The 27,948-nt window shown below is 56.6% G+C and overlaps 1 protein-coding gene across 1 annotated transcript; it reads right to left on the bottom strand.

Moving 5' to 3' along the window:
• Positions 1-766: 766 nt before the first annotated feature.
• LOC132079931 (Krueppel-like factor 5) lies at positions 767-24,764 on the bottom strand. Its single transcript, XM_059482827.1, has 5 exons — positions 24,621-24,764; positions 12,974-13,021; positions 8,159-9,062; positions 5,334-5,393; positions 767-1,123 (listed from the first exon to the last, which is right to left on the bottom strand). Exons 1-5 carry the CDS (start codon positions 24,762-24,764, stop codon positions 945-947), a joined length of 1,335 nt encoding a protein of 444 aa, XP_059338810.1. The 3' UTR covers positions 767-944.
• Positions 24,765-27,948: the final 3,184 nt, after the last annotated feature.

Raw genomic sequence — 27,948 nt, 5'->3', positions numbered from 1 at the left:
ACAGTCCCAAGCTGGCTGCCAGGAATGGCTCAGTGGGACACGGGTGACACTTCTGTCACCTGCTTTTGTGCTGCCCCTTGTTTGAAGGGTGAGTTAGTCACAGGTCTGTTCTTCTGTGCCCCCACAGAGACTGGGATTGTCACAGCCAACAGTCCTGGGCACGGCTCCTGTTCTGGTGCCACATCCATGGTCACACCATGGGGGACAGGGTCACATCCATGGTCACACAATGGCACCAGTGCCACATCCATGGTCACACCATGGGGGACAGGTGCCACATCCATGGTCACACCTCAGAATCAGTGCCACATCCATGGTCACACCATGGGGGACAGTGTCACATCCCTGGTCACACCATGTGGGACAGTGCCATATCCATGGTCACACCATGGGGACAGCATCACATCCACAGCTATGCCATGGGACACATGCCACATCCATGACCACACCATGGCACCAGTGCCACACCCATGGTCACACCATGGGACAAGGTGCCACGTCCGTGGTCACACAGTGTCACATCCATGGCTATGCCATGGGACAGTCCTAGAGAGTCCAAGTGAAAGCTGTCACAGCCAAGCTGTCACATCCTCCTGGGCCTCACCAAAGGGGCAAAACCCATCCCAAAGGGCCTTGAGACAAGAAGTTGCTCCTGAGTGATGAGCAGATAGCAGGACTGCCAGAAAAAAGCCCTTGGGCATCCGTGCTCCAGCACCCCAGTGCCAGCAGGAGCCTCATCAGGAGCTCAGTCTGCAGTCAGGGCTGGTTTGAGATGAGCTGGGGGTTCCAGTCTCTGGTAAGGCCAGACACGTCGGGGCCGGGCTGGCAGGGCTCTGCTGCCGCCCGGGCCATGGCGGCACGGGGCCGTTCCTATGTACAGATCCTTCCCTGGGAGAAGGGAAGAGTTGGAGCTGCTCTCGGAGAAGTGGGAAGGGAGGCAGCTCCTAATTCTGGTGCCTCTTCATGTGCAGGGCCAGGTGGTCGGAGCGGGAGAAGCAGCGGCCGCACGCCATGCACTTGAAGGGCTTGGCGCCCGTGTGCTTGCGGTAGTGCCGGGTGAGCTCGTCCGAGCGGGCGAAGCGCCAGTCACAGCCCTCCCACGTGCACTTGTAGGGCTTCTCACCTGCCCGGGGACAGCCATAGGTCACACGTGTGCCCAGCCCCCCAAACACCCCCCCGGCCTCGGGAGATCCCCCTTCAGTGGCACTGCCAGGGCTGCCCAGCGTGCACAGCCCCGCTGAGGGAGCGTGGGTTGAGCTGCACCACACAGGGCTTGTCCCTCTCCACCCCCTGCCCAGCCTCCCAAAAACACCCCCAAGCCCCTGGGGGACACCCAATTTCCTTGGCACTGCCAGGGCTGCACTAGCACCACCAACCAGGTCCTGCCCCTCTTCACCCCCTCCCACTTCGCCTTCTGGTGCTATTCAAGTCCCTGCTGGATTTTGGAGCATTTCTGGCGAAAAATAACTTGTGAATTAGGTTGTCTTTTTTTTTTTTAAATAAAAAGCCAGAAAATCCTAAGGAAGCTGTGAGTGGTGGGAGGCACCAGGAGGAAGACGGGGCTGTAAATCTAAATTTCAATCTGAAAAATCTAAATTTTTTGAAACCGCCATCCAATGTTGGTGGGTGCACAATCCCTGGAGGTGCTCAAGGCCTGGTTGGATGGGGTTTGGAGCAACCTGGTCTAGTGGAAGACACCCCTAAAGGATCAGACAGCCTTTAAAGACCCCTCCCAAAGCCAAACCATTCCAGGATTCCATGACCTAATGCTCCACACCTCCGAGTTCCCCTGCCAGCAGCTCTGTACACAACCCATTGTGTTTCCCTCAGCACATTCAGGTGATGTCATCCCCGTGCCCTCTCCCCCTCCCTCCCAAACACACCCATTCCCAACCGAAATCCACTCAAGCACGAACCTTTTCCCAGCCAGCTGGGAACTGCGCTGGAAAAGCCGCGGCCGCTTCCAGCCGGGCCACGGGGCTGAGCCCTGGCTGCAGCCCTGTCCCCACGCAGGGCGTGGTGCTCTCAAATATTAGTGCTGCTCTTAACAGCCTCAACAGGCAGGCAGAGTTCAGGGAATGTGCTGACATTCCCGACCTCAAATATTTACCCTTCCCGGGGCCAAGTGCCGGGCGCAGCGGCGGCGGGAGCACACGTCCGCACGCAGCACGCGTGCACGGGCATGTGTGCCCTGCCCTGCCGTGCTTCCAGGGATTCCTGCCTCCCCAGCCTTCCAGGGAGACCTTCCCGTGCTTCCAGGGAGCCCTTCCTCCCACAGGCTGCTCCATGGAACCCGGGAATCCTGGAACAGCTCAGCTTGGGAAGGATCGTAAAGCCCTTCGTGTTCCACCCTGCCCAGACCAGGTTCCGCCAACTTCCAGGGATTCCTGCAGTAACTTCTAGGGATTCCTTCCTCTCCACGCTCCCAGGGAGCTCTTCCTCCCTCAGGCTGCTCCACAGAGCCAGGGAATCTTGGAATGCCTTGTCTTGGAATGGACCTTAAAGCCCATCTTCCCCAGACCAGGTTCTACTAGACCACGTTCCACCTTCCACTACATCCAAGCCCTATCCAACCTGGCCTTGAACAATTCCAGGGCTGGGAATGCCACGTTTGGCCAGGGAAGTGAAATCAGCCACAGCAAGGTCTCCATGCCCTGCCTGCAGTGGCTAAAACACAAAACCATGGATACATGGACCTGGAGGAGGCAGAGCAGCACGAGCACATCCTGCTCCTCCAAAAACCCCTGGATGCTGCTCCACGGGAAAGGGAGAGGGATTTTTATGGCTCAGGTAAACACAGCATTTGCAGAGGATTTACAAGGAGTTGGTGGGGGTTTTATGGGACTTGGGACATGCCAAGACAAAGGTAAGATTTTCCCAAAGGCAAGATTTGCCCAAAGGCAGGATTTGCCCCAAAATAGCAGAATTTTCCCAAAGGCAGGGTTATCCTGAAGGCAGGATTTGCCCCAAGGTAGGATTTTCCCAAAAGCAGGATTTTCCCAAAAGCAGGATTTTCCCAAAGTTAGGATTTGCCCCAAAATGGCAGGATTTTCCCAAAGGCAGGATTTTCCCAAAGGCAGGATTTGCCCCAAGGTAGGATTTTCTAAAGGCAGGATTTGCCCCAAAGTAGGATTTTCCCAAAAACAGGATTTGCCCCAAGGCAGGATTTTCCCAAAAGCAGGATTTTCCCAAAAGCAGGATTTTCCCAAAGTTAGGATTTGCCCCAAAATGGCAGGATTTTCCCAAAGGCAGGATTTGCCCCAAGGTAGGATTTTCCCAAAAGCAGGATTTGCCCAAAAGCAGGATTTTCTCAAAAGCAGGATTTTCCCAAAGTTAGGATTTTCCCAAACGCAGGATTTGCCCCAAGATAGGATTTTCCAAAGGCAGGATTTTCCCCAAAGCAGGACTTTCCCAAAAGCAGGATTTGCCCCAAAATGGCAAGATTTTCCCAAAAGCAGGATTTTCCCAAAAGAAGGATTTGCCCCAAGGCAGGATTTGTCCCTTGCAGCCCAGACCTTGTCCCCTGCAGGTCACCTGGCTGGGTCAAGCCCTTTGCTTTCAAACAATGCCAGGTGGATGTCCAGGACAGAATCCCAAGGCTCCCCATTGTCCCCGGAGCTGGCTGCCTCTCCCGGGACAGCACGGCAGGGCGGGCTCAAACAAAGGATCCGGGGTGGCATTCCCGCCCCGGGGGTTGATGTTTAACCTCACAATGGCACCCAGGAAATGAATGGTGGCTCCAGCAGAGGAAAACAGCCTGGCCATGGCAACGGAAACCACAAGGAAAGAGCTCCCAGACCAGCTTGTCAGGCAGGGAATAGGAGAAGGGACGTTTTTAACCCTTTGGGTGGTGGAGCTGAGGCAGGATTTGGGGTGGGCCTTGCTCTTGCAGCTCCGGTGAGCACCTCAGCAAGGATAGGGCTTCCAAAGCAAAACACGAGGCTTAAAAACATTGGATGCAGAGATCTGGGCCAGGATTGTAGGATGTTCTGGATTGGATTGCCTGCTTTTTGCTCATCCCATAGCACCACCAGTGGTCCTGACTCCTCAGCTCACACCCTCCCCCACCTCTCCAGCCTTCCCTCTAACAGCAGGAGAAGGAAAGGAGGCAAAGCCACCTGGATTTCCTGCCTGATTACTGGGAAACCTGGAAAACCACAGAGTTTTCCTGGATTTCAAACCCACCCAGGTTTTCCTGGGTACATCTTTGTATGTGATAGGTAAGGAGGCACCCAACTCATGGATCCTGTCCTGGGCACAGAGCTCCCAAGAGAAGGGGCAAGAGACATTTAATTTCATTTAATTTTAAAGGCCTGATTCCAGACTGTGATAAACCCCTATCAGCACCCATCTCTGGGACAACATCCTTCCTGTTCATTTTTTTCCAGCCTTTCCGTGCTGTTTTCCAGCCCCTTGTGCCCAGCCCCTGCCAAAGAACCACCGTGGCTCAGGCACAAGATGAAATTCTTTGTTTGAAAGGCTGATAAGGGGGAAAAGGAACAGAGCCAAGAGCAAGGAGCAATTCCCAGCCACAGAACAGGCTTTGGTCGTTGTTCATAAAAACCAGAAGTGAACTCTGGGCCTGGCTTAATTGCTCTCAGTAAAGATCAGCCCTCCTATAAAAGAGATTTATGAGGGCACTGATGGTTCCTGGAGTACCTGGGGATCTGATAATGTTTCAGGTATAATAAATGCCTTAATGAGGGCACCAGGGCTTGAATGCAGAGTGTCACGGAGCTGGGATCAGCCCAGGGAGCTGTGCTGGGAGCTGCTCCCAGCTGGGCTCCCTGGGGCACCCTCAGCCCATCCCCTGTGCACTGGGAGCCCTTCCCTGGGTGGTTCAGAGGCAGTGGAACTCAGGGAGACACGAGGGGCTCCTCCCTCTCCCTGGGAGCCCTGGGGTGGGGGTTTGACAGAAGAGATGCCCTGGTCTCCTCAGAGATCCTAAAGGTGCAGCACAAGCCTTATGGAGCCTTCCTGTAGGATCAGCAGCATCAGCCCCGGGTAGGATTTGGGACATCTCAGGGGAAGAGCTCAGAGTGAGAAAAAAAAATCAAAGATTCAAAGAACAGATCAGGTTGGGAGGGACCTTAGAGCCCATCTTGCACCATGGTAACTTCCACCATCCCAGGCTGCTCCAAGCCCCAGTGTCCAGCCTGGCCTTGGGCACTGCCAGGCATCCAGGGGCAGCCACAGCTGCTCTGGGCACCCTGTGCCAGGGCCTGCCCATCCTCCCAGCCAGGAATTCCTAATTCCCAATATCCCACCTAACCTTGCCCTTTTAGGGGGCTTTGGTACCTGAGGCTGGCAACATTTCCTGGAGCTGCTCTTACCTGTGTGAGTCCTCTGATGTGCCTTCAGGTGGGAGCTCTTGGTGTAAACCTTTGAGCAACCTGCAAGGACAGAAAAAAGCACAATTCCCCTGTGAGAAAGGGGCTCTTGCTCAAACAAACTGATATTTGAGGGGAGGGACAGAGCTGGGCCATGCAAACAAGCCTGGCTGGGGCTCAGCACTAACTAAGGAGCGTTTTCTCTTAGGCAGAGAGACTTTAACACCTTCTCCCAAGGGAATTGTGCTGGGAATTAGGGGGGCACAGCCAAGCACAGAGGTTCAAACCCCCCTTCCAGCACCAGGATGAAAAGCCCTGATTCCCCCACGCTCCTGGCTCTGTGCTGCCCTGTCTCTCTGGGCCCCACTCAGAGCTGACAGGACTGTGCAGGGCCGGGTTTTGTAACAGTCCTGGCCCAGCAGACGTGGTATCAATGTTCCAGGAAGCAGGAAACAGCCAGGGACAGGCACAGCTTGGCTTCCAGGTCCCAGAGCAGAGCCAGGGGAAAGTGTTTTCACAAGACCAGCATGAACAGGTTTCATCAAGACAGTGTTTAACAGAAACACCATGACTGGGGAACAGTTCCAACAGCAGGTATCTCAAAAGGAGTCAGTTTAACTCCTCTGATGTTTAAGATGGAAAAAGCTTAAGGAAGCCTCTGCTGCCTTTTCTGACCCTGCTGCTTTGTGTTTTGATGAGGACATTCAAATATGAATTTGCATTTTTATGACCTGCACAAGCAGCACAGGGATATTTTTCATCCCAGGGTTTCCACCCAGCCCAGAGGAGCCTCCTGCTCAGGATGAGCCCCTGGTCCTGTCCTGCTCAGGTGGGCCAGGAGCTGCTTTTCTCCTCCTTGGCAGGAGGGACACAGGGTGGTGACCCCATTCAGTTTGTTTCTGGGGCTCTGAAGCTTTGGCAGCCCCTCACATTTGGTAGAGAGATCAAGGAATGAAGGAATGGTTTGGGTTGGAAGGGAGCTCAAAGCTTTTCCCATTCCATGGGTGTGGACACCTCCCACCATCCCAAGCTGCTCCAGCCCCAGTGTCCAGCCTGGCGTTGGGCACTGCCAGGGATCCAGGGTGGGCACCCTGTGCCAGGGCCTGCCCGCCCTCACAGGGAACAATTCCCAATTCCCAATATCCCATCCAGCCCTGCCCTGTGGCAGTGGGAGCCATTCCCTGTGTCCTGTCCCTCCATCCTTGTCCCCAGTCCCTCCCCAGCTCTCCTGGAGCCCTTCAGGCCCTGGAAGGTTCTGGATGGGGCTTGACCAACAGCTCTCCCACATCCATCTGGTACCAGGTGTGAAGTCTCCAAGCCCCCCTCATTCCTCACAGAGGCCAGGTTGGTGAGAATCCCTCACCATTTTTCCTGACTGGAGTCACCTCCAGCTGAACCTTTGCGGGAGGGATCACATGGATCTCTGCTCCATCTCTGCATGTACAGACCCAGGATTTATTCAGCATAGATTGGGGTATTTTTTTTTTTTTCTGGCACCACAGACCAAAATCCTGCTAAAAGCAGCTTTGCCTTGGTGCAAATCCTGCAGGATGAACTCTGAGCAGTCAGACACGAGGAGTGTGTCTGATACCAGCAGAAGATAAAAAATTCAGCACAAACCATCAACCACTGGCAGCTTGTGGCTCAGAAAGTCCCTGATCCACAGGGTGCCAGAGAGTGGGAAGGTGTAAGCACAGAGAGTGGGAAGGTGTAAGCACAGAAAGATCTCTCTCAACCTCTCCTGTTCCTATGCAGCTCCTGGCACCGTGGCTGGAGATGGGATCTGGAGCAGGCAAAGCCTCTGGGCTGCCTCAGCCACTCCCATGCCAGGGAAAGGGTCAGTAAATCTCCCTGAGGCAGTTAGGAAGTGACTTTCCTCATTCACACACCCCCACGGGAAAGCTGTTTGCTAATCCACAGCTGCTCAGCCCTGGGGATCAGCCCAGGAAATGGGAGGTGTCTCCTGGCCCCGGGAGTGGCTCTCAATGGGATTTGCTTCCCTGGTGTGTGCCATGGAATCCCAGACTGGCTTGGGTTGGAAGGAAAGCTCACCCAAGTTCCACCCCCTGCCCTGGGCAGGGACACCTCCCACTGTCCCAGGGTGCTCCAAGCCCTGTCCAGCCTGGCCTGGGACACTTCCAGGGATCCAGGGGCAGCCACAGCTGCTCTGGGCTGATCCCCAGCTGGAGGGCTTGGAGCAAACTGGGACAGGAAGGTGTCCCTGTCCATGATAGGATGACATGGCCTTTAAACATCCCTTCCAACCCAAAGCACTCCATGAATGCCCTTGCACAGCTCCTGCTGCATCACGTGGAGCCATGGAAGGAAGGCACAGGGATGTTCAGTTCATTGCCTCTTTGCAAGATCAGAACTCTCAGAGAGTCCAGCATAGCTCCTGGTGGGAATTCCTTGCTGGTTTTCCACCCACTGTTAGAGAGAGGGAGAGGAAGGGGGAATGGGAATGGCAGAGTGGCTTCAGTGGCTGCTCGGGGTTGGGAAGGACCAGAGAGAAGCAACAGCTCAGGAACAGATTCCCAACTGCAGATTCCCAGGAGCATTCTCCCAAATCCAGATTCCCAAGTGCAGATTCCCAGGAGCATCCCTGCCTTAGGAGCTTTGCTGAATCACATTTGCCTGAGTGTAAAGGGAGAGGGAAGGGGACACAACAGGAACCACACCGTGCTGGTGGGATCAACCTCTTCTACTCCCTCCCAATTCCTTGGGGCTCCATCCCCAGCTTCACCCCAAAAGGATCTCAGATTATCCTCCCTGGAGGCTCCCACCCATCCTTGGGGTGCCCAGAGCCCCCAGAGGCCCCGTGAGCACACCTGGGTAGTCACAGTGGTGGATCCTCCTCTTCTCCAGCTCGGGGTTGTTGCGCCGGTTGTACTTGGGGGGCTGCATCACCACGTGGCCCTGGGAGAGGCCCCCGACGCCGTTGGGCCCTGGGGGCATCGGGGCCGACTGCACCAGCTTCAGTCCGAAGGTGGCCTCGTAGGAGGGCGGCGGAGAGATGGTGTTGATGAGCTCGGGCTGGTTCTCAGGGCTGCCAGGCTGCGAGTTGGGGGGCGAGGGCGGCAGAGTCACCCCCGGGGCAGGGTAGAACTGCCCGGAGATGTTCCCAAAGCTGCCCTGTCCCTGGGCCACGTGCGGGTACTGCTTGAGGGGCCCCGCTGGCTGCACGGGCCTGTGCGCCACGCTGGCCACCGAGCCCGTGGACATGGTGACCCCGCTGAGGCAGCTGATGGCCGTGGTGCTGCTGGAGGAGGAGGCCAGGGTGGGAATGTCAGCATTGGCAGCACCCAGGGGCAGCTGGAAGAGCTGGGGTTGCTGCGGGTGGGCCGACAGCGGGATCTCAGCAGGCATCTCCTGCTTGATGAAGATGTTGTTGACCGCCACCGACTGGGGCATGCTGAACACGCTGGTGAAGTCGGGCAGGGTCTGCGTGGGGCCGGAGGAGGACGAGCAGGGCTGGGAGAAGGCAGTGCCGGGCTCGGATTTGATCTGTGGGAAGGGGGCCACGGGCTTGGGGGGCCGGTAGAGCCCCGTGCGCAGGTGGGTGGTGTCGGGCAGGATGACGTTGATGTTCACGCTGTAGGGAGCTGAGCTGGGTTTCTCTGTGGAGAAGAACTCGTCCACCACCGAGGCGCTCTCCCGGCGATACTTCTTGTCCGGGAGCATGGGCACGGGCGGCACCTCGCTGGACAGGTACTTGTCCATCTCCGAGCGTGCCTGCGGCAAAAACACCAACACGGGGCTGGGAAAGCTGGGAACACAGACCCTGACAGCCAGTGGGGAGGAGGAAACGTCCCGAGGGGGTTTGAGCCAGCAGGAAATGGAGGGAGCAGCCCAGGAACCCAAGCTGAGGTGATTTAGCTCCGGGTCTGACTCAGCCAGACTCCCCAGGGCTGAATCAGCGTCCTCTGCCCCACTTCCCCCCTCCCTATCTCCCTGATAACACCGGGCAGCCGGGAGAGGATGCAGGTAGGACAGAGATCAAACCTGATAAAGGGAAGCGAGCTTTGGGTACAAAGCTTTGGCCACGCAAGCAGCAGGAGCGAACACTAGGAATGGGATGAAGCCAGGATCACACCTCAGGCATGTTGGATCTGCAGCCCAGCCTGGACATGCTGGCTCTGGTCTCCTTTAAACTCAGCAGCCTGAGGAGTGTTTTATTTTGGGGGCAGTCTCTCTAATGAACTGAGGAATTCTAGGACAATACCTTTAATTAATTGGGAATAATTCAGGCTTAGAAATCTAAGTGATGTTGCCACTAATTCAGCATGTTCTGAGCCTGAGACGGGAACAGTTCCTGCCTTCCTGCCTCACTTGGGCAGTGACTCAGCCATGGCCTAACCTTTGTGTTAGTTCTGGTTTTACAGAGCTGTTTTTACAAGCCTGGCTCCTCCAAGCTACCAGAACCTCTGGGCTCCTTCCCCTCCTGGTTCCTGCCTGCTGGGGCATCCCACTGGATCCAGGCCCAACAACCCAGGACCCTGATGGAGCAATCCTCAAGGAAATCCATCCTCTGGCACTGGGTGACTCGGGTTCTGCCCGCTATGGCTGCAGAGCCCAGCACTAAGGCTCTTGTGCAGATCTCCAGCCCTTCACTGCGTGGTTCCCAAGTGACACAGCCCTCATTCCCATGGAGAGCAGCTGGAAAAGGACCAGGTTTCCCTGGCAGAGCCCAGAGTGCACTCCAGGAGCGGGAGCTGAGCTCAGCCCACGCCCTGAGCCACTTCCAGCCCTGAACTGTGTCACCACGGTGCCATGGGCCAAAGTCAGCCCTGCTGCCACCTCAGGGCTCTTAACAAAGCTGGGTGGGAGCCAAGAGATTTCCTGGCCCTTTGCAGGGAAAGAGCTCAGTCAGAGCCTTTGCACCTCTGGGAGCCCTGCTGGCAGCACATGGCTGAGTTGGCTGTCACCCAGGCAGGGACAGCCACCAATGCACCCTGGGCACTCGGGGAGGCCGGGCAGGGCAGGGCAGGGTGCTGTGTGTACACAGCCTGCTGGGAATCCTGCAGGACCAGGGAATTGTCACGTGTGGAAAACACCTCTAAGGGCATCAACCATGACATGGCTGTCCTCATCAAACATGGAGGTGCTGCAAGTTCCTGTCCTGGTTAAAGGAATCTCCAAAGCCCCTCTGGAGAAGGAACCCTAAAGCTGCTTGTGGACTCATGGGACATCCCAAGTTGGAAGGGGACCACAAGGATCATCCAGTCCAGCCCCTGGTCCTGCATAGGGCACCCCAACAACCTCACCCTGATTGACCAAACATTCCAGGAGCTCCATTCCCTGGGGAGCCTGGTCAGTGTCCAGCACCCTCTGGATAAGGAACCTTTCCCTGATATCCACCTGGCTCAGCTCTAGCCATTCCCTGGGCCCTGACCCTGGTGCCTGCCCTCTCTCTTTACCCTGAGGCATGGGAAGGGAAGGGAAGGGAAGGGAAGGGAAGGGAAGGGAAGGGAAGGGAAGGGAAGGGAAGGGAAGGGAAGGGAAGGGAAGGGAAGGGAAGGGAAGGGAAGGGAAGGGAAGGGAAGGGAAGGGAAGGGAAGGGAAGGGAAGGGAAGGGAAGGGAAGGGAAGGGAAGGGAAGGGAAGGGAAGGGAAGGGAAGGGAAGGGAAGGGAAGGGAAGGGAAGGGAAGGGAAGGGAAGGGAAGGGAAGGGAAGGGAAGGGACTGGGAGAGCTGCAGCTCCACTCCATACCAATGGAGAGCTCCAACCCCTCCCTGCTGGGGCTGGGCGGGTTCCTCCCACAGTAGAACCACGGCCCAGCCCTGGAGCCCAGCCCTGGGCACTCCTGGCACTCGGGCTGGCACGGGCCAGGTTCCCTTGGGAATCAGCTCGCCCGGGGCAGCTCGGGATGCCACACATTCCTGAGCCATGAACGGCCCCACTTGGCAGGAGCAGGGCAGGCTGAGTGCTGGCTGCCATTTCCTTCACACTTCCCTTATCTCTGGCATTTCACTTACTCACCTCCAGTTCCCAAGGGAAGGTCCTTCTGCCCAGGTGACCAGGCAGGAGAGAAATGGGGAAAAGTGTGGAGCTCAAAAGGTCTTTCCAAACTAAAGGAGGGGCCGAATTTCCATGGAGGGTGATGCCTCAGGGTTTAGCTTTTCTATTTTTCAGATTCTGTGCTGCTTTATAGTGTGGATCAGGGCTTCACACGAGGGGATGGTGAGCTCTGTGCACAGAGCAGGGAGACAAAACAATTCCTGCTTCAGCTGGGGACCAAGGACAAATGATCCAAATCTCAGCCCAAGAGCACAAACACCGTGGGCTGAGAGAGAAAAACAAGGATGGGACTGCAGGGGCTAAAGCTGGAATGGGACAATGAACTCCAATGTGCAAATGGAGCAGAACTGATCAAAGTGAGAGACCCCGTGAGCAGTCAGGGATTTTTGTGACCATTTTGGTTCATCTTGGGTGCAGCCCTGGCTGGTCTCTTGTGCTGCCCAAGGTGGATCCATTGAGGCCTTTTTATAAATCCCTGCTTTATTCTTTAGGTCCTCCTAGCCTCTGTTCTAGGGCAGCCTTCACCAGGCATCAAGGGCCTGAATTGGAAGGGCCCTTGTGTGGTGTCACCCAACCTCTCTTCCTCCAGAACCACCCCTCCCTGCAGAGAACTGTCATTTCCTGGTCTTTCCATTCAAAAAACCACTGCAATTTACTTTCAGGCTCCGGAGAAAGGGGTGGTAAGGGACAGCAGTGGTTGTCACCAGCCAGGGGGACACCATCCCTGCCCCAGTGCTCTGTGAGTGTGCAGCATCTGGACAACAACAACCCCCCCATGGAATGCCCCAGCGTGGCACAGCTCTGCAGGAACCCCCAGCACCAGCGTCCCTCCCACAGGGACACACGGGAACCTTTGCTTTGTGCAGTCACCTGGAAAACTCTGCCCGGCCGGGGGCTGGCACCTCCCAGCCCAAAGCACTTCCCAGGCAGGGCCGCAGGGCAGGGCTGAGGGAGCTGGGAAGGAGCTGAGGCTGGAGAGGAGCTGGGAAGGGGCTGAGCCTGGAGCAAAGGAGGCTCAGGGGGCCCTTGTGGCTCTGCACAGCTCCTGACAGGAGGGCACAGCCGGGGGGTCGGGCTGTGCTCCAGGGAACAGGGACAGGAGAGGGAACAGCCTCAGGCTGGGCCAGGGGAGGGCAGGGTGGATATTGGGAAAATCTTCCCTCAGAAAGGCTGTCCAGCCCTGGCAGGAGTCCCCATTGCTGGAGGGATTTAACAGCCATGTGGATGTGACACCTGGGGACATGGGTCAGTGGTGGCCTTGGCAGTGCTGGGGAATGGTTGGAGCTGATGGTCTGAGAGGGCTTCTCCAAATAAAACAATTCCATGATCCTACAAAGTCCTCAGCTCAGACCAGCACAACTGAGGTGACCAAGTGCCACTCAAGCACTCAGGTGCTCCTGGCTGTCATTCCTGTGTCCCACAGCCCATGCAGATGACAGTGACACACACACAGGGGACTGGCAGAGAGGGAGGGATGTGTCCCAGCTGGAAGTGGGGATGGAAGGAGGGAGTGGGAACAGGGAGTGGGGAATGTCCCAGCTCAGTCTCTTGGGGACTCCTGTGATTGCTCTTCCCAGCAGGAGCAGGAGGATGCAGGGGAAGGGATGAGGGAAGGTGCTGCTCACCTCCAGGATGAGCGGTGGCATCCGCTGGTCCATCCTCATGGGGTGCAGCTGTGGGAGGCAGGGCTGGGTTAGTGGGGTGTCCTCCTTCCCTTGGCCACCCCAAAGACCCCCCAAATCCCCTGGCCAAGGAGGCCAGCACCCCCCAGAGCCTCCCAGAGCCCCCCAGGTCTCCAGGTATCCCCCATGCCAATGGTGTCTCCTCCCACCCCACATCCCACACCATGGAAGCAGCTGGTGGTTGCCCACCATGTGTTGATGTTTACCCACCATGGTTGGAGCCTGTCCAAGGAGGAACAGGGAAGACTCTTTGGAAAGAAGAGACAAATGGGAAGTACCAAGCTCTCCAAGGAGACTGAGGCACGGCACTTAGATCCCTTTATCACCCCCACTCAGATGACAGTGAGTTCACAAATGTCCTGCACCTCTCCCTTCTCCTGCCTCTGCCTCTCCCAGATCCCTCAGACCCAGATCCTTTCTCCAAGGTCAGTGTCCCAAACAGGCCACAGCCCTCCAGCACCAAGAAGAGGGGAAGAGATCTGGGATTCCTCCAAATCCCAAACCAGTATTTGCCAGGCTTCTGTGGGCTCCTTCTCATCCTACACCATTTTCCTGCTCACTGTCAGGAGAGTTCCAGATCTCAGAGCTGGAGCCCCCACCTCCTGTGCCTGTCCCCTCCTATGGACAGCAGTGACCTGGGATGCTCAGCCCAGCCCCCCTGCAGGAAGGAGCCATTTCCTGGCTCTTTTTGGGCAGGATTGAATTTATCCCACACACAGGGTGCTCAGCTCATCCCAAGAGTGATGTGGGCTCATGGGGAAAGGCCTCAGAGCCTTGCAGATAAAGAGCCAGCAGGTTCTCAGTGGGGTCACGGGCCCAGTGTCCCTCACAGTCATGGCCATCCCTGGGGACCAGGATGAGGGCAGGAGGCACCAGACAGCCCTGACTGCATGGCCACAGCTCCAGCAGCACCACGAGTCAGGGACTCGCAGCTCAGGGAAAGGGGAAACACCAACAAACCTTCTGGGAGGCCAGAGGGACTGGGATCCATCACAGAGCCCCACAATGGCTTGACCTGGAAGGGACCTCAAGGCTCGTCCCATTCCACTGTCCCAGGCTGCTCCAAGCCCTGTCCAGCCTGGCCTTGGGCACTGCCAGGGATCCAGGGCCTGCCCACCCTCCCAGCCAGGAATTCCTTCCCAAAACCCCACCTAAACCCACCCTCTTTGATTTGCAGCTGTTCAGGAAGGCAAAGCCAACAAGAAACTCTTCTCACAGCCAAAGCACTGAATTCCAGGGGGATTTTCCCCCCAAAGTCACCCAAGTTTGACCCTGGAGAAGCATCTCCTCAACTTGGCAGAGAAAGAAAACCGAAATAAAAATGAGGAGAAGGTGCAAAGCAGCACTTCGTCCACACCAGAAAGGCGCAAAGCAGCACTCTGTCCACACAGAAAGTCTGTGTCTCTGGACCAGCAGTGTTACACTCAGCACACCCAAACCTGGAGACCAAAATTCCCTGGAGGATGGGATAACCTCAGGGTTACCCCTGGGAGAGCTGCAGGGTGTGAATCCCCCAGCCCCAGTAACACCAGTGGCTCAGTGAAGAGAGCAGTGCCATCCCACCTCTCCAGAGGGGATTTTCCAGTGGTTCACAGGGGTGGACATGAGCCCCTCCAGCCCTGGCAGTTCCCATAAATCCTGCAGGAGCCTGGGATTTATCCCTGGATCAGGTGTCCCAGCCTGGGGGAGCTGTTATCAGCACAGAGATCGATTCAAGCAGAGTCCAACACAAACACTTCTTGGCAGGCCCCAGATAAACCCGGATTAACCACGAGCACGCACGGAGAGCTGGGCTGGGGCTGGGGTGGGACAGGCTGTCCCCTGATCAAACACCTCCTAATCTGCAGGTGATAAATGACAAACGGCCCCGGGAGGAACATCAGGTGTTGTCACCTCCCGGCAGCGCCAGGGGACCAGGGGGGGAATCGGTGTTTGCTAAACAGGCACCAGAGCTCTGAGGGTGGCACAGGGGGGACATGGGGGTGTTTCACAGCCCTGCGCCCACTCCTGCCTGGGCACAGCTCCCAGCCCTTCTCCCAGGTGGGAGATTCCCTCTCAGCTGGATCCAGGCTCCTGCTCACAGCCAGACCCCAGCGTGGGGGCTGCAAAGAGCTCTGGGGACAGGGAAAAGGTAAATGTCACCTGTGTCCATGCTGGGCAGGCAACAGCATCCAGCCCTGAGGCCCAGCATCACAGGGATGTGGAACTGCTGGAGGAAATCCAGAGGAGGCCAAGGAGCTGCTGCAGGGCTGGAGCCCCTCTGGAGCCGGGCTGGGAGAGCTGGGGGTGCTCACCTGGAGAGCAGCAGCTCCAGGGAGAGCTCAGAGCCCTGGCAGGGCCTGAAGGGGCTCCAGGAGAGCTGGGGAGGGACTGGGGACAAGGGATGGAGGGACAGGACACAGGGAATGGCTCCCACTGCCACAGGGCAGGGATGGATGGGATATTGGGAATTGGGAATTGTTCCCTGGCAGGGTGGGCAGGCCCTGGCACAGGTGCCCAGAGCAGCTGTGGCTGCCCCTGGATCCCTGGCAGTGCCCAAGGCCAGGCTGGGCACTGGGATTTGGAGCAGCCTGGGGCAGTGGGAGGTGTCGGGCTGGGTGATCTCCAATGTCCCCCAGCACAAACCAGTCCCTGACTGGATGATTCCCTGACGTGGGGGTTCCAGGAATGGGGGAGCAGCAGGAGGTGGCTCCTGCAGGAAGGGGGGCTGTCCCAGCATGAGGGACCTGGGCACAGGTGTGGCACAACGGCCGTGGTGCCACCACCCAGCCCCGGCTCCTTCTCTCCGTGCACCTGCACGAAACTGCAGCCTCCAAGGGAATCAGCAAACAATGGGCAGGATAATCATCAATCAACCCCCTGGCACGGCCCTGGCAGTGCCCCTTTGCAGGCTCACTTTATAAATAGCCTGTATTTATATCCAGATTTGGTTCAATATCAGCATTTATTGTCTCCTGGTTAAATATTGACCTGGGTAAATATTTGATCCTCTGATCATTTGGGTTTGATACCGACCTGCATCGACGTTATTTTCTGTTTGTTCCTCACGTCTCCTGGAACTCTCTGTAAAACGGGATTAGCAAAGAAAGCCCCGGGACTCTTCCTTTCAAGTGCCCAACGTTTGGCTGCTGTAAACAACAAAGCCTGTCCCAGATGGAATTTGAGCTCCCATGGGAATGTGCTGGGCCCAGGGAGGCCCTGGATGGGCTCTGAGCGCTCCAGGGTGAGGGGCTGCCCTCGAGGCATTTGTGGATTATTTGGGTTGGAAAACACCTCCAAGGTGACCAAGCCCAAGGTTGACATCATCCACCCCAAACATTCCCCCTCTTCCTGTCCCTGCCAGACAAAGATGTCAGACCCCATCCTGCCCCAAGCTGGGTGTTCAGAACACTCCTGATGAGGTGCTGCTCCCAAACCATTCATGGAATTTCATGCATTCTCCAGGTTTGTGCCCATGGCTGGCCCAGGAGATGGGCAGGGTTATCCCAGTGCTCTTTCCTGCCCTCGTGTTGGAACTCCCTGAGCAGATGATGAGTTCCCAGAGCCAGGGAAGCTGGGAATCTCCATGCAGACAGCCTCACTCCCAGAGCTGCTGGCTGTGTTTGCAGTTCCTTCCCTCCAGCAGCTGATAAAGGCTCCCTCAAAGACAATCCAGCTCAGGAATTTATCACCGGGATCATGCCACAATCCCAAAGGCCAAGGGAGCCAGGGAAAACAGCCTCATCCAACTCCAAGGTCAAGGGGCTGCAGGAGGAGCAGCTGGGAACAGCCAGGCTCCAGCAGCAAGCAGAAACCTTCCCAAAAACAGAGCCATAAATGGAGTGAAAAATAACAAACCCTTGGAGACAGGGAGTGGGCAGGGAATGAAACAGGAGCATCTCCAGATGTGAGGGTGGAGGGGGTTCCATGGGGGTCCCATGGTGACTTTGGGGTGGATCCACATTTTTGGGGTAGATCCCACTTCTGCAGGACCACCAAAGCCACCTCAGCCCTGGATGGAGCTGGAAGGGAGGTGGGAATCAGGGATGGCCTCTCCCTCTCCCATTGCTGTACACGGTGTGAGGACAACTCTCAAAGGGTGGGAGGGGAGGACATGAGGGTTTAAGGGAGCTGGACCTCCACAGCTTTCAGGATATTCCCATTCCATGATTTCTGAGCTGCTCCTGCTCAGCAAAGGCTGAGGTGAAGCCCCTGAAGGCAATGGAGGTTTTCCATCAAAGCTCCTGGAGGTCACTCTGGGCTGATTCCTGGTGTGAGCTGCTACAGCCCCTTGGAGGGGTTTTTGGGAAAAATGAAATGATTTAATGTCATTTCAACTCCTGGAAGATCGAGAGGCTTGGAGCTGCTCCAGCCTCAGCCAAAACACTCAAGGAACCCTGGGCTACACAGGCACAAATCAGCTCTGGATTTGGAATTAGCCAGGAGCAGGGGCCCCCCGCAGCTCTGCTGCTCCTTCTGGACTCAGGTCCATCCCAGAACTGCCTCTCCCCGACTCCTGGAGGCCACAACCCCCAGGATTACCTGGGCAGATTTATCCACCTGTTCCTGCACACAGGACACTGGGTTTGTCTTTGACCTTCCAGTGCCCCCAGTTCCACATCCCTGCCCCGGGTCCTGAAGGTGCTGTGGGAGAGGTTTGGGGCTCCAGGATCATCCCCAACTGGTGGGGTTGACTCTGCCTGTCCCAGCCCCTGAGGCAGCTCCCAGGGGCTGACAATGGAATGAGTCACTGGCTGCTTGCTGGGGCTTGTGGAGCCCTCCTGGCACCCAGATCCCATCAAAGAGGCCACAAATCCTGTTCTTCCCAGGCAAACCACGGGGCAGACCCCAGGCAAGGTCAGGTTTCACGTGCAGACAGCAAATCCCCCCCATCCCTGCAGCCCCAACTTCCTCCCAGAGCAGTTGGGAAAACAAAACAGAGCCCGAGGCTGCCTTGGGTTGGGCCAACCCTTCCTCCAAGCCAAGATCTGCCAGAACAGGGACTGAGGGGACACTGGAGCACATCCACTCCTGCCACGTGCCCTGTGCTGAGTATTTCATGGAATCATGGAATGGTTTTGCTTGGAAGGGACCTCAACCATCACCTCACTGACCTCCTGCCATGAGCAGGGCCCTCTGTGCTTCTGGTGTGGTGCTGGCAGCAGAAATCTGGAGTTTCCTCCAGATCCAGGGCACTCCACCCAAACTCTCCCTTTCCACACTTTCTCTGTATAAAGGAATCCCCAGTTGCTGTTAATTAAGGGAAGCTCATTATGGCACAGGCCAGTAACAGCTCCCAGGGGAAGCTCTGAGCCCTGGAGAAACCCCAGTGGGAGCATTTGGGAGCCTGGGCACTGCTAGCCCTGGGAAACACAAGGACTGAGGGGATGGCAAACCCCAAATTAATGGAGCTGAGCTCCTCCCACACCGCAGAACCACAAAAACCCCAAATATTGGAAGCTGCCCAGAACAAAGCATTCAGAAATGTTTTGGATGAGCAGCTGGGGAGTCACCCTAATTTTCCCAACAAATTTGGGGCTTTTCCACAGTTTAGAGAAGATCAAACCTGCTCATTGTGGGGAATTGTAATATATCCAGCCATTCCTGTGTTTAGCTCCCTGAAATGTCCCTGAGGAGCAGCAAAATTACAATTTTGTAGAGACAACATCAAAATATTTGGGGTAAATAAATACACAACAAAAAACCCCATGGCTGGATGGGCTGGAGAACATCCATATCCCCTGGCCTCTCCACGATGGGTTCAGATCCATGAGATAAATCACCTCAGGTGTGAGGGATCTGATAAGGGATGGATAAAACCCTGCTTTTTGGCATAAAACCCTGCTTTTTGGGATAAACCTGTGTTTTTAGAGCAGCTACACTGCAATGAATTCCTTGCCGTTCCCTTCTCCTGCTTGCACTGAAAATCCTACCAGGAGCGAGGTCCTGAAATGCATTTTAATACTCACAAATCCTGCTCTGGGTGGGAACTTAAGGTCCCTCCCCATCACGCTGAGAAAACAATAATTTTCCAAGAATTCTCGCAGCATTTCTGAACTCAATGAAAGAATCTTTGTTTGAGTTTCAAGCCGAGCTTGAACGGGGCTGAAGCTCTTTGATGTGGTAAACAGCCCACGGGGGTTTTTTTGGAGGGTTTTCATGCTAGCTCAAGTTCTGAGAACATCTGAATTGTAAACACGAGCTCTCCAATCCCCGGAGCCCGGCCGGGCCCTGTGACTGCGGGAATTCGCCAATGGAGCACGAGCAAAGCAAACACTGTAATCGAGCTCGCAAGACGCTCGTAAGTGCGATTATTTGCAGTGGATGGGTTGGATAAAAGAACTCACTGGAGCAGGGAAGGAGAACAAAACAGCGCCGGGAGGTGACCGAACAGGTTTGAGAGGGGGAAAGCTCCCGGGCGGTGATGCACGGGCCAGAAATGCATTCCCCAGAGCCGGGCAGCGGGTTCGGCTGACGGGATTTGCCTCCCGCACAACGCTCAGGAGGAGCTGGAGGGAAATCCGGAGCGCCCCGCTCCTTCCCTCCTTTCCCAGCTTTCCAAAAATGACAAAACACCAACCACCAGGCGCTTTCCCTGCTAATCGGAGCGAATGGCAGGTTGCAGGGAGGAGGACGAACCTGGAATCCTCATCCCCCTCCCAAGCAGAACACTCAGCCTTTGTCCCACCGGGACAGAGCCGCAGCTCCGCGGCTCAGAGTTGGGCTCAGCTGCTCCGTGGAGCCGCTCCTTCCATCCTGTTCCTTCCATCCTGCTGCTCCTTCCATCCTTCCCCTCCTTCCATCCTGTTCCTCCATCCTGCTGTGTCGGTTTCTCGGCTGTTTAGGTGACCTGGAAAGGCCCGGGGTGGCCTTGGGCAGCCCGCGCTTCAAAGGACGAGAAGAGGCTTCAGATCTTGTCTCGGTCTCGGTGTTTATTAATTGTTTATCTAAAAGATTTTCTCTTGGCCCGACAGAGGTCTGCACAGCAGCCAGCCATGGGCACACTGCGAGCCCCCGGGGCGGTCACCTATCTTTATACTCAAAGTTACGTATACAATATTTATCAATTTTCCCCAATGCCTTTTACCCTTATTAACCAGTGCACTTTTAGTAATAACCAATCCCAAAGTGCCAACATCACCACAGAAGATGGAGGCCAAGAAGAAGAAGAAGACGAACAGGACACGCCCCAATTCCTCCATCTTACTTCTTTAGACCCCCCTGTACAGAAATTCTAAACCCTGTGTTTCACACTCCAATTAACTTATCCCTTCACCATTTATCCCAGTGAAATCCTCCCATCCTCATACAGGTGTTGTCTCCCGTGCAGGATCAAAGTCCAGCCACCAGACACTTTTGGCAACATTCCAGGACTCCTGAGCCCCCCAAGGGTGGTCTCGGCCACTCTGCACATCAGTCCTGAGGTGCTGAGATCCCACACTGCTGCTCCTTCCATCCTGCCCCTCCTTCCATCCTGTTCCTTCCATCCCGCTGCCCTTTCCATCCTTCTTCTCCTTCCATCCTGCCCCTCCTCTCCTGCTCCTCCCTCCATCCTTCCCTTCCTTCCATCCTGCTCCCTCCATCCTGGTGCTCCTCCTGCCCCTCTTTCCATCCTGTTCCTTCCATCCTGCCCCCCTCTCCCTCCTGCCCCTGCCCAGGGAGCTCAGAGGGGTCTGGGGCCTCCAAAGAACTCCAGTAATGAACACTGTGGATGAAGCCCAGGCATGTGCTGGGTTTGGGCTCACTGGTTTTACCCAGGGCTTCCTGCAGAGCTGCTCTGCCATGAGACCAACCCCTGGCACACCCTGGGCTGGGGATTCTCCTGAGGGTCTTCCAGCAAAATCAGAGGGATAAATGGATCATTTCTGGGAATCTGTCCCAGTTCCCTGTGGCCCTGCAGACACCTGCCAGGCACAAAGCCAAGCAGACTTGCAAATCCATGGGCTGGTCCCAAAAACATTGGGATCAGCTGATCCCGAAGCAAAACAGAGGGAAGGATCTCTCCCTCTGGAGATCCCTCATGCAAGGCTCCACCAGCTCCCAAACCTATCCTCGTGCCACAGGGATCAGGTGTTCCCATTCCTCCTTGGCAAGATTTACCTTCCCATCTCTCCCACTCCATTCCTGCACTCCCTGGAGCCAGCACCTTTTGGAAATGGATTTTGCATGGAATTTCTGAACTCTTCTCCAAAGCCAGGAGGATCCCCAAGGGAGGGAATTCCCCCCAGGCATCTCATTCCAGGTCCACAGCAAAATTCCAAAGCAGCCATCTCCCCTTTCCCTGCAGAAAAGCCAAATTTATTCCCTGCCTGCAGCTCCTGAGATTCCAAGGCAATGAATCATCCCCTGGGAGCTGTGCTGGGCACTCCAACATCTCTCCTAAAAAGTAAAGGAGCTTTATTTATGGGAGGCAGGACTCTCCTGGCTCTGACCAGGACCCACCACCCTGGTTCCCAGGCACTGGAAAAGCCACCCGTGCTCCAAGGGACAGCCACCCTCAAGCCACCACAGCCACACTCACGACAAGGGACAGGGACACAGGGACAGGGCAGGATTAAAACAGCTCCTGAAAGCTGGAACATTCCTAAAAATGCTGGATCCAGCTTCTCCTGTGATCCAGGAGCAAAATCCCTGCCAAGATGAAGCCAGAGGAGCAGCACAGCACTGGCACCCTGTTCCACAGTTGATCCACGCTGCTGGAAGGGTCTGGCAGTGCCATCCCAGCACTGAGGAGGTGAAGTGCCAGCAAAAGCTCTGGGAACAGCACTTTCCTCATCCCATCTCATGTGTCCAAGCACCCCCAGATGCTGGAGATGTTTTATTCCTCCTGAGCCCCCCCCCAGCCCAGAGAGAGCCAAGGACAGGGTGGGGAAGTGCTATGGGGCAGGAACTGGGATCAGGGCACACAAAGGGAGCCCTTTGCTGCTGTTCCTCAGCCTGCAGCCAAGGAAAATCCCTTTCCACACTCCTCAGCATCTTCCTTGTTTCCCACCACAGCCTCAACCCCACCGGGAGCTCACCAGCCCCAGCACAATTGCCCTGGGGCCTGGCACAGGCAGGAAGGGGTTAAACCGAGGGACAGGGTCAGGGGTTTGTCCTTCTGTCTCTTCCCAGCAGATCCTGCCCTCTCTCAACAGCTCTGGATCCTCCAACAGCAGAATTCCCAGCTGGAGCCAGGGACACAGGGACTGCCTTCCCAAACCCTCAAGGACAGCGGGTGGCAGAGCCACCTCCCCACAGCCACAGGGGAGCCTGGAGGAGTCAATTCCTGTCCTGGGTGATCCCGGGATGCTTCTGCAGCCCCAGGGGCCCAGGAATACTGTGGCAGCCAGGTGGGAGCAAGGATAAATCCCCCAAGACCCTCACTCATCCAGGGCACCCAATAGCCACACAAAGGGATGAGCTCGTCCTCTCCTGAAATGTTCCCTGGACATCACTTTTGCTTTACTATTATTATTATTATTATTATTATTATTATTATTATTATTATTATTATTATTATCCTTACTTTTATTATTAATTATTGTTATTATTCCCTCCAGCATCAGCCACTGGAGATTTAAAGAAGAAAATGCTTTTTCTGGCTGATGTGACCCAAATCAGGAATGAACAATCCTTTACTCTCACTAGCCCTTTTCCTTCCTCTTTTCTCTGTTTTTTTTTTTTTGTTTTTTTTTTTTGTTTTTTTTTGAAAAACCAATGAAAAGGAAAATTTGATTGGAAATTCCACAAAGTATCTGTTTCCACCTAAGACCGATCCAATAAAATTTTCGACAGCAAAGAGCTCTCACCTGTAAAGCAATTTGAGGGGGATATATGGCAATGGAACTTTGAAATCACAGGGATAATTTGCTCCTGCCTCTTCCCAAGCTCAGGCAGCCAGAGCACGGGAACTGCCCCGAGCTGGAGCCTGACAGGTCACAGCCTTTGGCACCTGCCTTGTCAAGCTGATAAAAACCCTCTGGAGCAAAGGCTCCCCAGCCCTGCGGCTTCCAGCTCCTCCTGCCTCCAGGCAGGGCTCCCACAGCACCACAGCCTCTGGGAGAAAGGGACCAGGCCCCGGAATCTCCTGCCTGGGGCTGTGGGGTCCAGCCTGGGGCTCTCGGGGTGTCCCAGCACAGCTCTGCTCCCTGCGTGGCTTTGGGGATCCATGGCATCCATGGGACCTGCCCAGCTCCACAGCTGCTGTGCCAGGATCCCACTGCCCAAGAGGGACACAGGAGGGTCAGTGGCAAAGGGTGACACCTCCAAGGCCACCCCTGAGCTGCCACTGCCCCAGAGCAATCTGGGACCAAACTGGGAGGCGAAATTTCACCTTTCCGCTGGAAGCACAGCAGGGATAGCGTAGAGTGAAGGTGTCCCCAGCCATGGGTGGCCCCATGAGGGGAACAAGAGGTGGCTCATGGCCAGCCATAGTCACACTGCCTCATCCCACCCAGACAGAAAAAGGCAAGAAGCCAAGCTCACCCTCTCAAAACCCATTTTGAGGGGGTTTGGAGGGAGCTGTCAGCTTTTACCCCCAGGACAGGCCCTGGGCACAATCCCAGTTTTCCAAGAGCCACCACCCGGCTCTGATCCAGATGATCCCCAAACCCCACAGGGGAGGGAGGAATGGCTCCCCGTTTGACCCCACACCCACAAGCACCACTGACAGCCCCTGTGGATCCCAGAGCTCCAGGAAATCCAGGGATGGAGCCACGGCCTTCACCTCCCTGTGCGGGACACAGCCCCAAAATGGCCCTGGGCACTCCGGTGACGTGGGGAGCAGAGCAGGGGCACTGGGGACATGGCCCCGAGCCTGCCTGGTGCCACCCAGGCTGGGGTGGCCTCCCGGGGGTCTCTGCAGGAGCAGCAGCGGGTTGGGGGACCCTGCGTGGCCCCGGAGCCGGGCCCGGAGCGCCCCCGCCCCGCTCAAAATGGCGCTGGGGCCGTGGGGTTGGGGTTAATCATTACCCCGGGCACCCCGCGCCCCACGGAGCAGGAAAAGGGGAAACCTCGGCTCCAGGGTGGGGCCCGGCCTGCCGCACCCGCCCTGCAGCAGGAAGGGAGGCCGGAGCTCTGGGGGTAGCACACGGAGCCCGGTCCCCCACATGGGGTGGGCAGCAGGGCCCAGGAGAGGGGTGGGCCTGCGGGAACACCCCAAAGCCTCATCCCGGCCTTTATCTGGGGGGAATGCTGCCAGGGAATTTCGAGGAGCATTCCTTCCCCACGGCGGAGGTGGAAAAGTACAGAGAATCAAATAAAATCGAAAATAAGGTCCCGTGTCCCGTCCGGCACACGCAGGCACAGCAATCCCGATCCCAAAACCTTTCCGGGTGGGAGAGCTCCTGGACACCCCTGGCCTGCCAAGCCCAGGGCACAGGGACTGAACCCTGGAGCGGGAGCAAAGCCCACACGGACTTTGCCGGGGAGTTTTGAAGGCAAAAAAACCCAAACCAAAATTCCCGAACGAAAAGCAACACGCCCAGGAGAAAAGCCAGCGCAGGGGGAAGCGGGAGCCCACAGAGGCACGGAGGTGTCGCAGCCACGACGGGAGAAACAAAGCAGAATTGAGCCCAAAGCCGGCGGCACCTAAGCGGGCGGGAGCGGCCCCTTCCCTCCCAGCGCTTACCTGCGCCAGCTCGGGAGGGGTCTCCAGGGGCCGTGAGGGGCCTTTGATGTCCTCGAAGACCGGGGTGTCCTCGCTGGGCTCCCCGGACATGCTGACGGGTTTGAGCGGTGCCAACACCGCCGCGTCCACCAGCCCGCTGCTCATCCCCCCGCGCCCCGCACGGGACAGGGAACCAGGCCCGGGAAACGGGGAAAGGGGGAAAAAAGGGGGAGAAACAAGGGAGGGGAAGGGAAAGAACCCCCTGAGGCGAGGCGGAGCGAGCTGCGCGGGTGGGAGGCCGGGAAGGCTGTACCTGGCCGCGGGAAGGCTCTACCTGGCCGCGGGAGGAGGAAGCGGCCCCGGAGCGGGCGGTGATGCGGAGCCAATCAGGCTCCCGGCGCCGGCCCCGCCGGGACAGCGCTCATAAAAGGGCGAGGGAGCCCCGGCAGCGAGCCCGGGCAGCTGCAGCACCCCGAACACAGCCCAGGAGTTCTGGCACCGGGTGGGCTCCGGCAGGGAGCTCAGGAAGATCCCACACACCGGGATTCAGTCCCGATCCTAACCCTGAACGAGTGGCCGGGAGCTCTGTCACCAGCCGTGACACCACACAGAGCTCAGGAAGATCCCACACCCCGGGATTCAGTCCCGATCCTAACCCTGAACGGGTGGCCGGGAGCTCTGTCACCAGCCGTGACCCCACAACGTGCTTGGGAAGCTACAGCACACCAGGACTCAAACCTCAAGCTCTGTCACCAGCCGGGCTCTGACAGGGAGCTCAGGACAATCCCATACCCCAGGATTCAATCCCAGCTGCAAGTGGGTGGCCAGGAGCTTTGTCACCAGCCATGATCCCAAGACGGAGCTCAGGACGATCCCACACCCCAGGATTGGATCCCCAATCCCAAACTCTGGCACCAGCCCTGCTCCCACAGAGAGCCCAGGAAGTTCCAGGACTTCAGGATTCAATCCCAAACCCAATCCCTGAGCCCTTCCAGGGTCTCATCAGCCACAGGCCCCAGCCAGCTCCAGCACCACCAGGATGAAGGGATCAGCCCCAACCCCAAGGCTTGGAACACCCCCAGCTGGGCCATTGTCCCCAAACTGAGTCCCCTGCACTGAAACAAGGGGGATATTCCAGTTTTTTACAGACATGGGTACTTTTCAATGAGAAAATGCCATTTTTGCATGAATGGGTCAATTTTTCATCAAAACTACTTTTGAGAGGATAATCCTGTTTGCTCACACTTCTCATTCCCAGGGAGAAAAAGTGAAGGATCAAAAATAAAGGGGAAGGTTCAAAAATAAAAGGGACAAACCCTGAAGGAAAATAAAAGCAACAGTTGGAAAAGCACAGACAGGTAGGAGGGCACAGGGTTCTATGGAGACACCGGGCAACTGTGTTTGGGTTTCACTTCTGGAAAGGAAGGAGAGTAAAGATCCAGAGATAAAGGGAATAGAAATTACCTTTCTGGCAAAGAACTGGGAGAAAAAAAAAAAAAAAAAAAAAAAAAAAAAAAAAAAAAAAAAAAAGCCATTCTGCTCCAGATAATCCAGCTCTGATGGTCCTGAGCCCCTCCCCAAGGAAGAGCCTGGATCCTCCCCTCTCTGTGTTCACCCATCCCAAATCAGCCCCAGATTCCCCTGTGTGTCCCAGGCAGGATCCCACCCAGGCAGGGATGTTGCTGTCACCACCTTGGGGACACCCCAGCAGCTCCAGGGGACCACAGGAGCAGGGAAGGAACTGGGGGGGGCGAGGCTGCTCTGCCCCCCTGGGCAAAGGGAGAGCAGCTGCAGTGCTGCCAGGGCAGGGCAGTGCCTGATCCATGGCGTTCCTGCCACTCCAGGGCCCTCACAAGGGACCTGTGACCGCTCAGAGCAGGACCCACAGCAGAGGTTTGGTGTCACAGCTGCCACCCCACACCAGGGACCAAAACCATCAGCTGGGGAGGCTGAGCATCCCAGAGATCAGAACTTGTGAGCCCTTGGGAGAGCAAACACAGGAACAGCCCCAGCCTTGCAGGGTTTTGTTTCCCAGGGATGCTGTGTTGCTGCTGGAACTCTCACCAGGGCTCCCAGGGACAGGGGAATGTGTCACCAGCACTTCAGGACCACACAGGGACAGGAGGAAGTTTGTAGTGAGGGTGATGAGGGTGCCCAGAGCAGCTGTGGCTGCCCCTGCATCCCTGGCAGCGCCCAAGGCCAGGCTGGACATTGAGGTTTGGAGCAGGAAGATTATGAGGGATGTTAAAATTAGGGCTCATTTGTGTCCTTTTTTTGTCTAGGGGTAATATTAATTGTTTTGTGACTAGGTTGATAAATCATAGCTGGAGGGTTGAGAGTTGGTAAGTAATTCATCGATTGTCTAGGGAGGGTGGTAAGAGAGCTGGGAATGTTATTGAGATGAGGATTAGTGGGATTCCTAGTAATGATGGGCTTGAAAATTGGTCGAAGAAGATTAAGTGGGACAGTGGAAGGTGTCCCTGCTGTGGAGGGGTGGGATGGGATGAGCTTTAAGGTCCTGTCAGCCCAAACCATTCCATGATTCCATTATAAAACCAAAGTGTTCCCTTTCTCTCCATCCCACGCGCAGCCGGGTGAATCCCAGGAGCAGGGCTCACTGCAGGCTGCCCCTGCCCAGGAGCAATCCCCGATTTCCCCAGGCGGAGCTGCCCCTCCTTGCAGGGACGGGCCCAAGGCAGGCAGAGCCCTTATGTGCCCCGGGAGAGCGGCCTTGGGTCCCTCTGTGCCCCGGCCCTTTGCCCGGGGCGCCGCCGGTCCCGTTGTGTCCCCACGTGCCGCCCGCGATGGCGCAGAGATAAGGACGGCTCCCCGTGACCAACGCGCTCCCTCCCCACCTTGCTCACGTTTCCTCCCTCATCGCACGCAGAATTCCCCTCTGAAAAGCCGACACCGAGAGGCTGGAGGGGGTTTGGGAAGGGAGATCCTGTGCAGGGAGGGATGGAGCTGAGAGGGGGTCCCAACCCAGGGGAGAACTGGGAGCCAGCCCCGGACCCGGCACTCGGGGTCCATGGGAATAGAGAGGAAGGACAGCCAGGCCCTCCCTCCTCTCACAAGAGATCGGGAGGCAGGTGAAGCCCCGGATTACAGGGACTTGAGCTAAAAGGCAAGAAAAGCACCGAATTTTGAGGAAACCCGGATCAGGCTGGGAAGCAAACCTCAGCTCCCACTCCCCAAATGAGCCCAGGCAGAGGCCCCTCCAGCCTGTCCCCAGCATCCCCACAGCCACCCTCACACCTCAGCACTGGGCTGGCTCCCAGGGGACCCCCGAGTACCCCACTCAGGTCCCACCCTCACACCTCAGCACTGGGCTGGCTCCCCAGGGACCCCT

This window comes from Ammospiza nelsoni, chromosome 15, assembly GCF_027579445.1.
Source record: "Ammospiza nelsoni isolate bAmmNel1 chromosome 15, bAmmNel1.pri, whole genome shotgun sequence".
Lineage (NCBI taxonomy): Eukaryota > Metazoa > Chordata > Aves > Passeriformes > Passerellidae > Ammospiza > Ammospiza nelsoni.
Note: the sequence above shows the minus strand (reverse complement) of the source record. Positions and strands in the feature narration are given on the sequence as shown.

What these genes read in the sequence shown, in the direction of transcription:
- LOC132079931 (XM_059482827.1), bottom strand. Translation starts at nt 24,764, where the DNA reads ATGAGCAGCGGGCTGGTGGACGCGGCGGTGTTGGCACCGCTCAAACCC. An exon ending in CCCCTCCCGAGCTGGCGCAG is followed by an intron (nt 13,022 to 24,620) that starts GTAAGCGCTGGG and finishes TGCCTCCCACAG; the next exon opens with CTGCACCCCATGAGGATGGA. An exon ending in TGCCACCGCTCATCCTGGAG is followed by an intron (nt 9,063 to 12,973) that starts GTGAGCAGCACC and finishes TTTTTGCCGCAG; the next exon opens with GCACGCTCGGAGATGGACAA.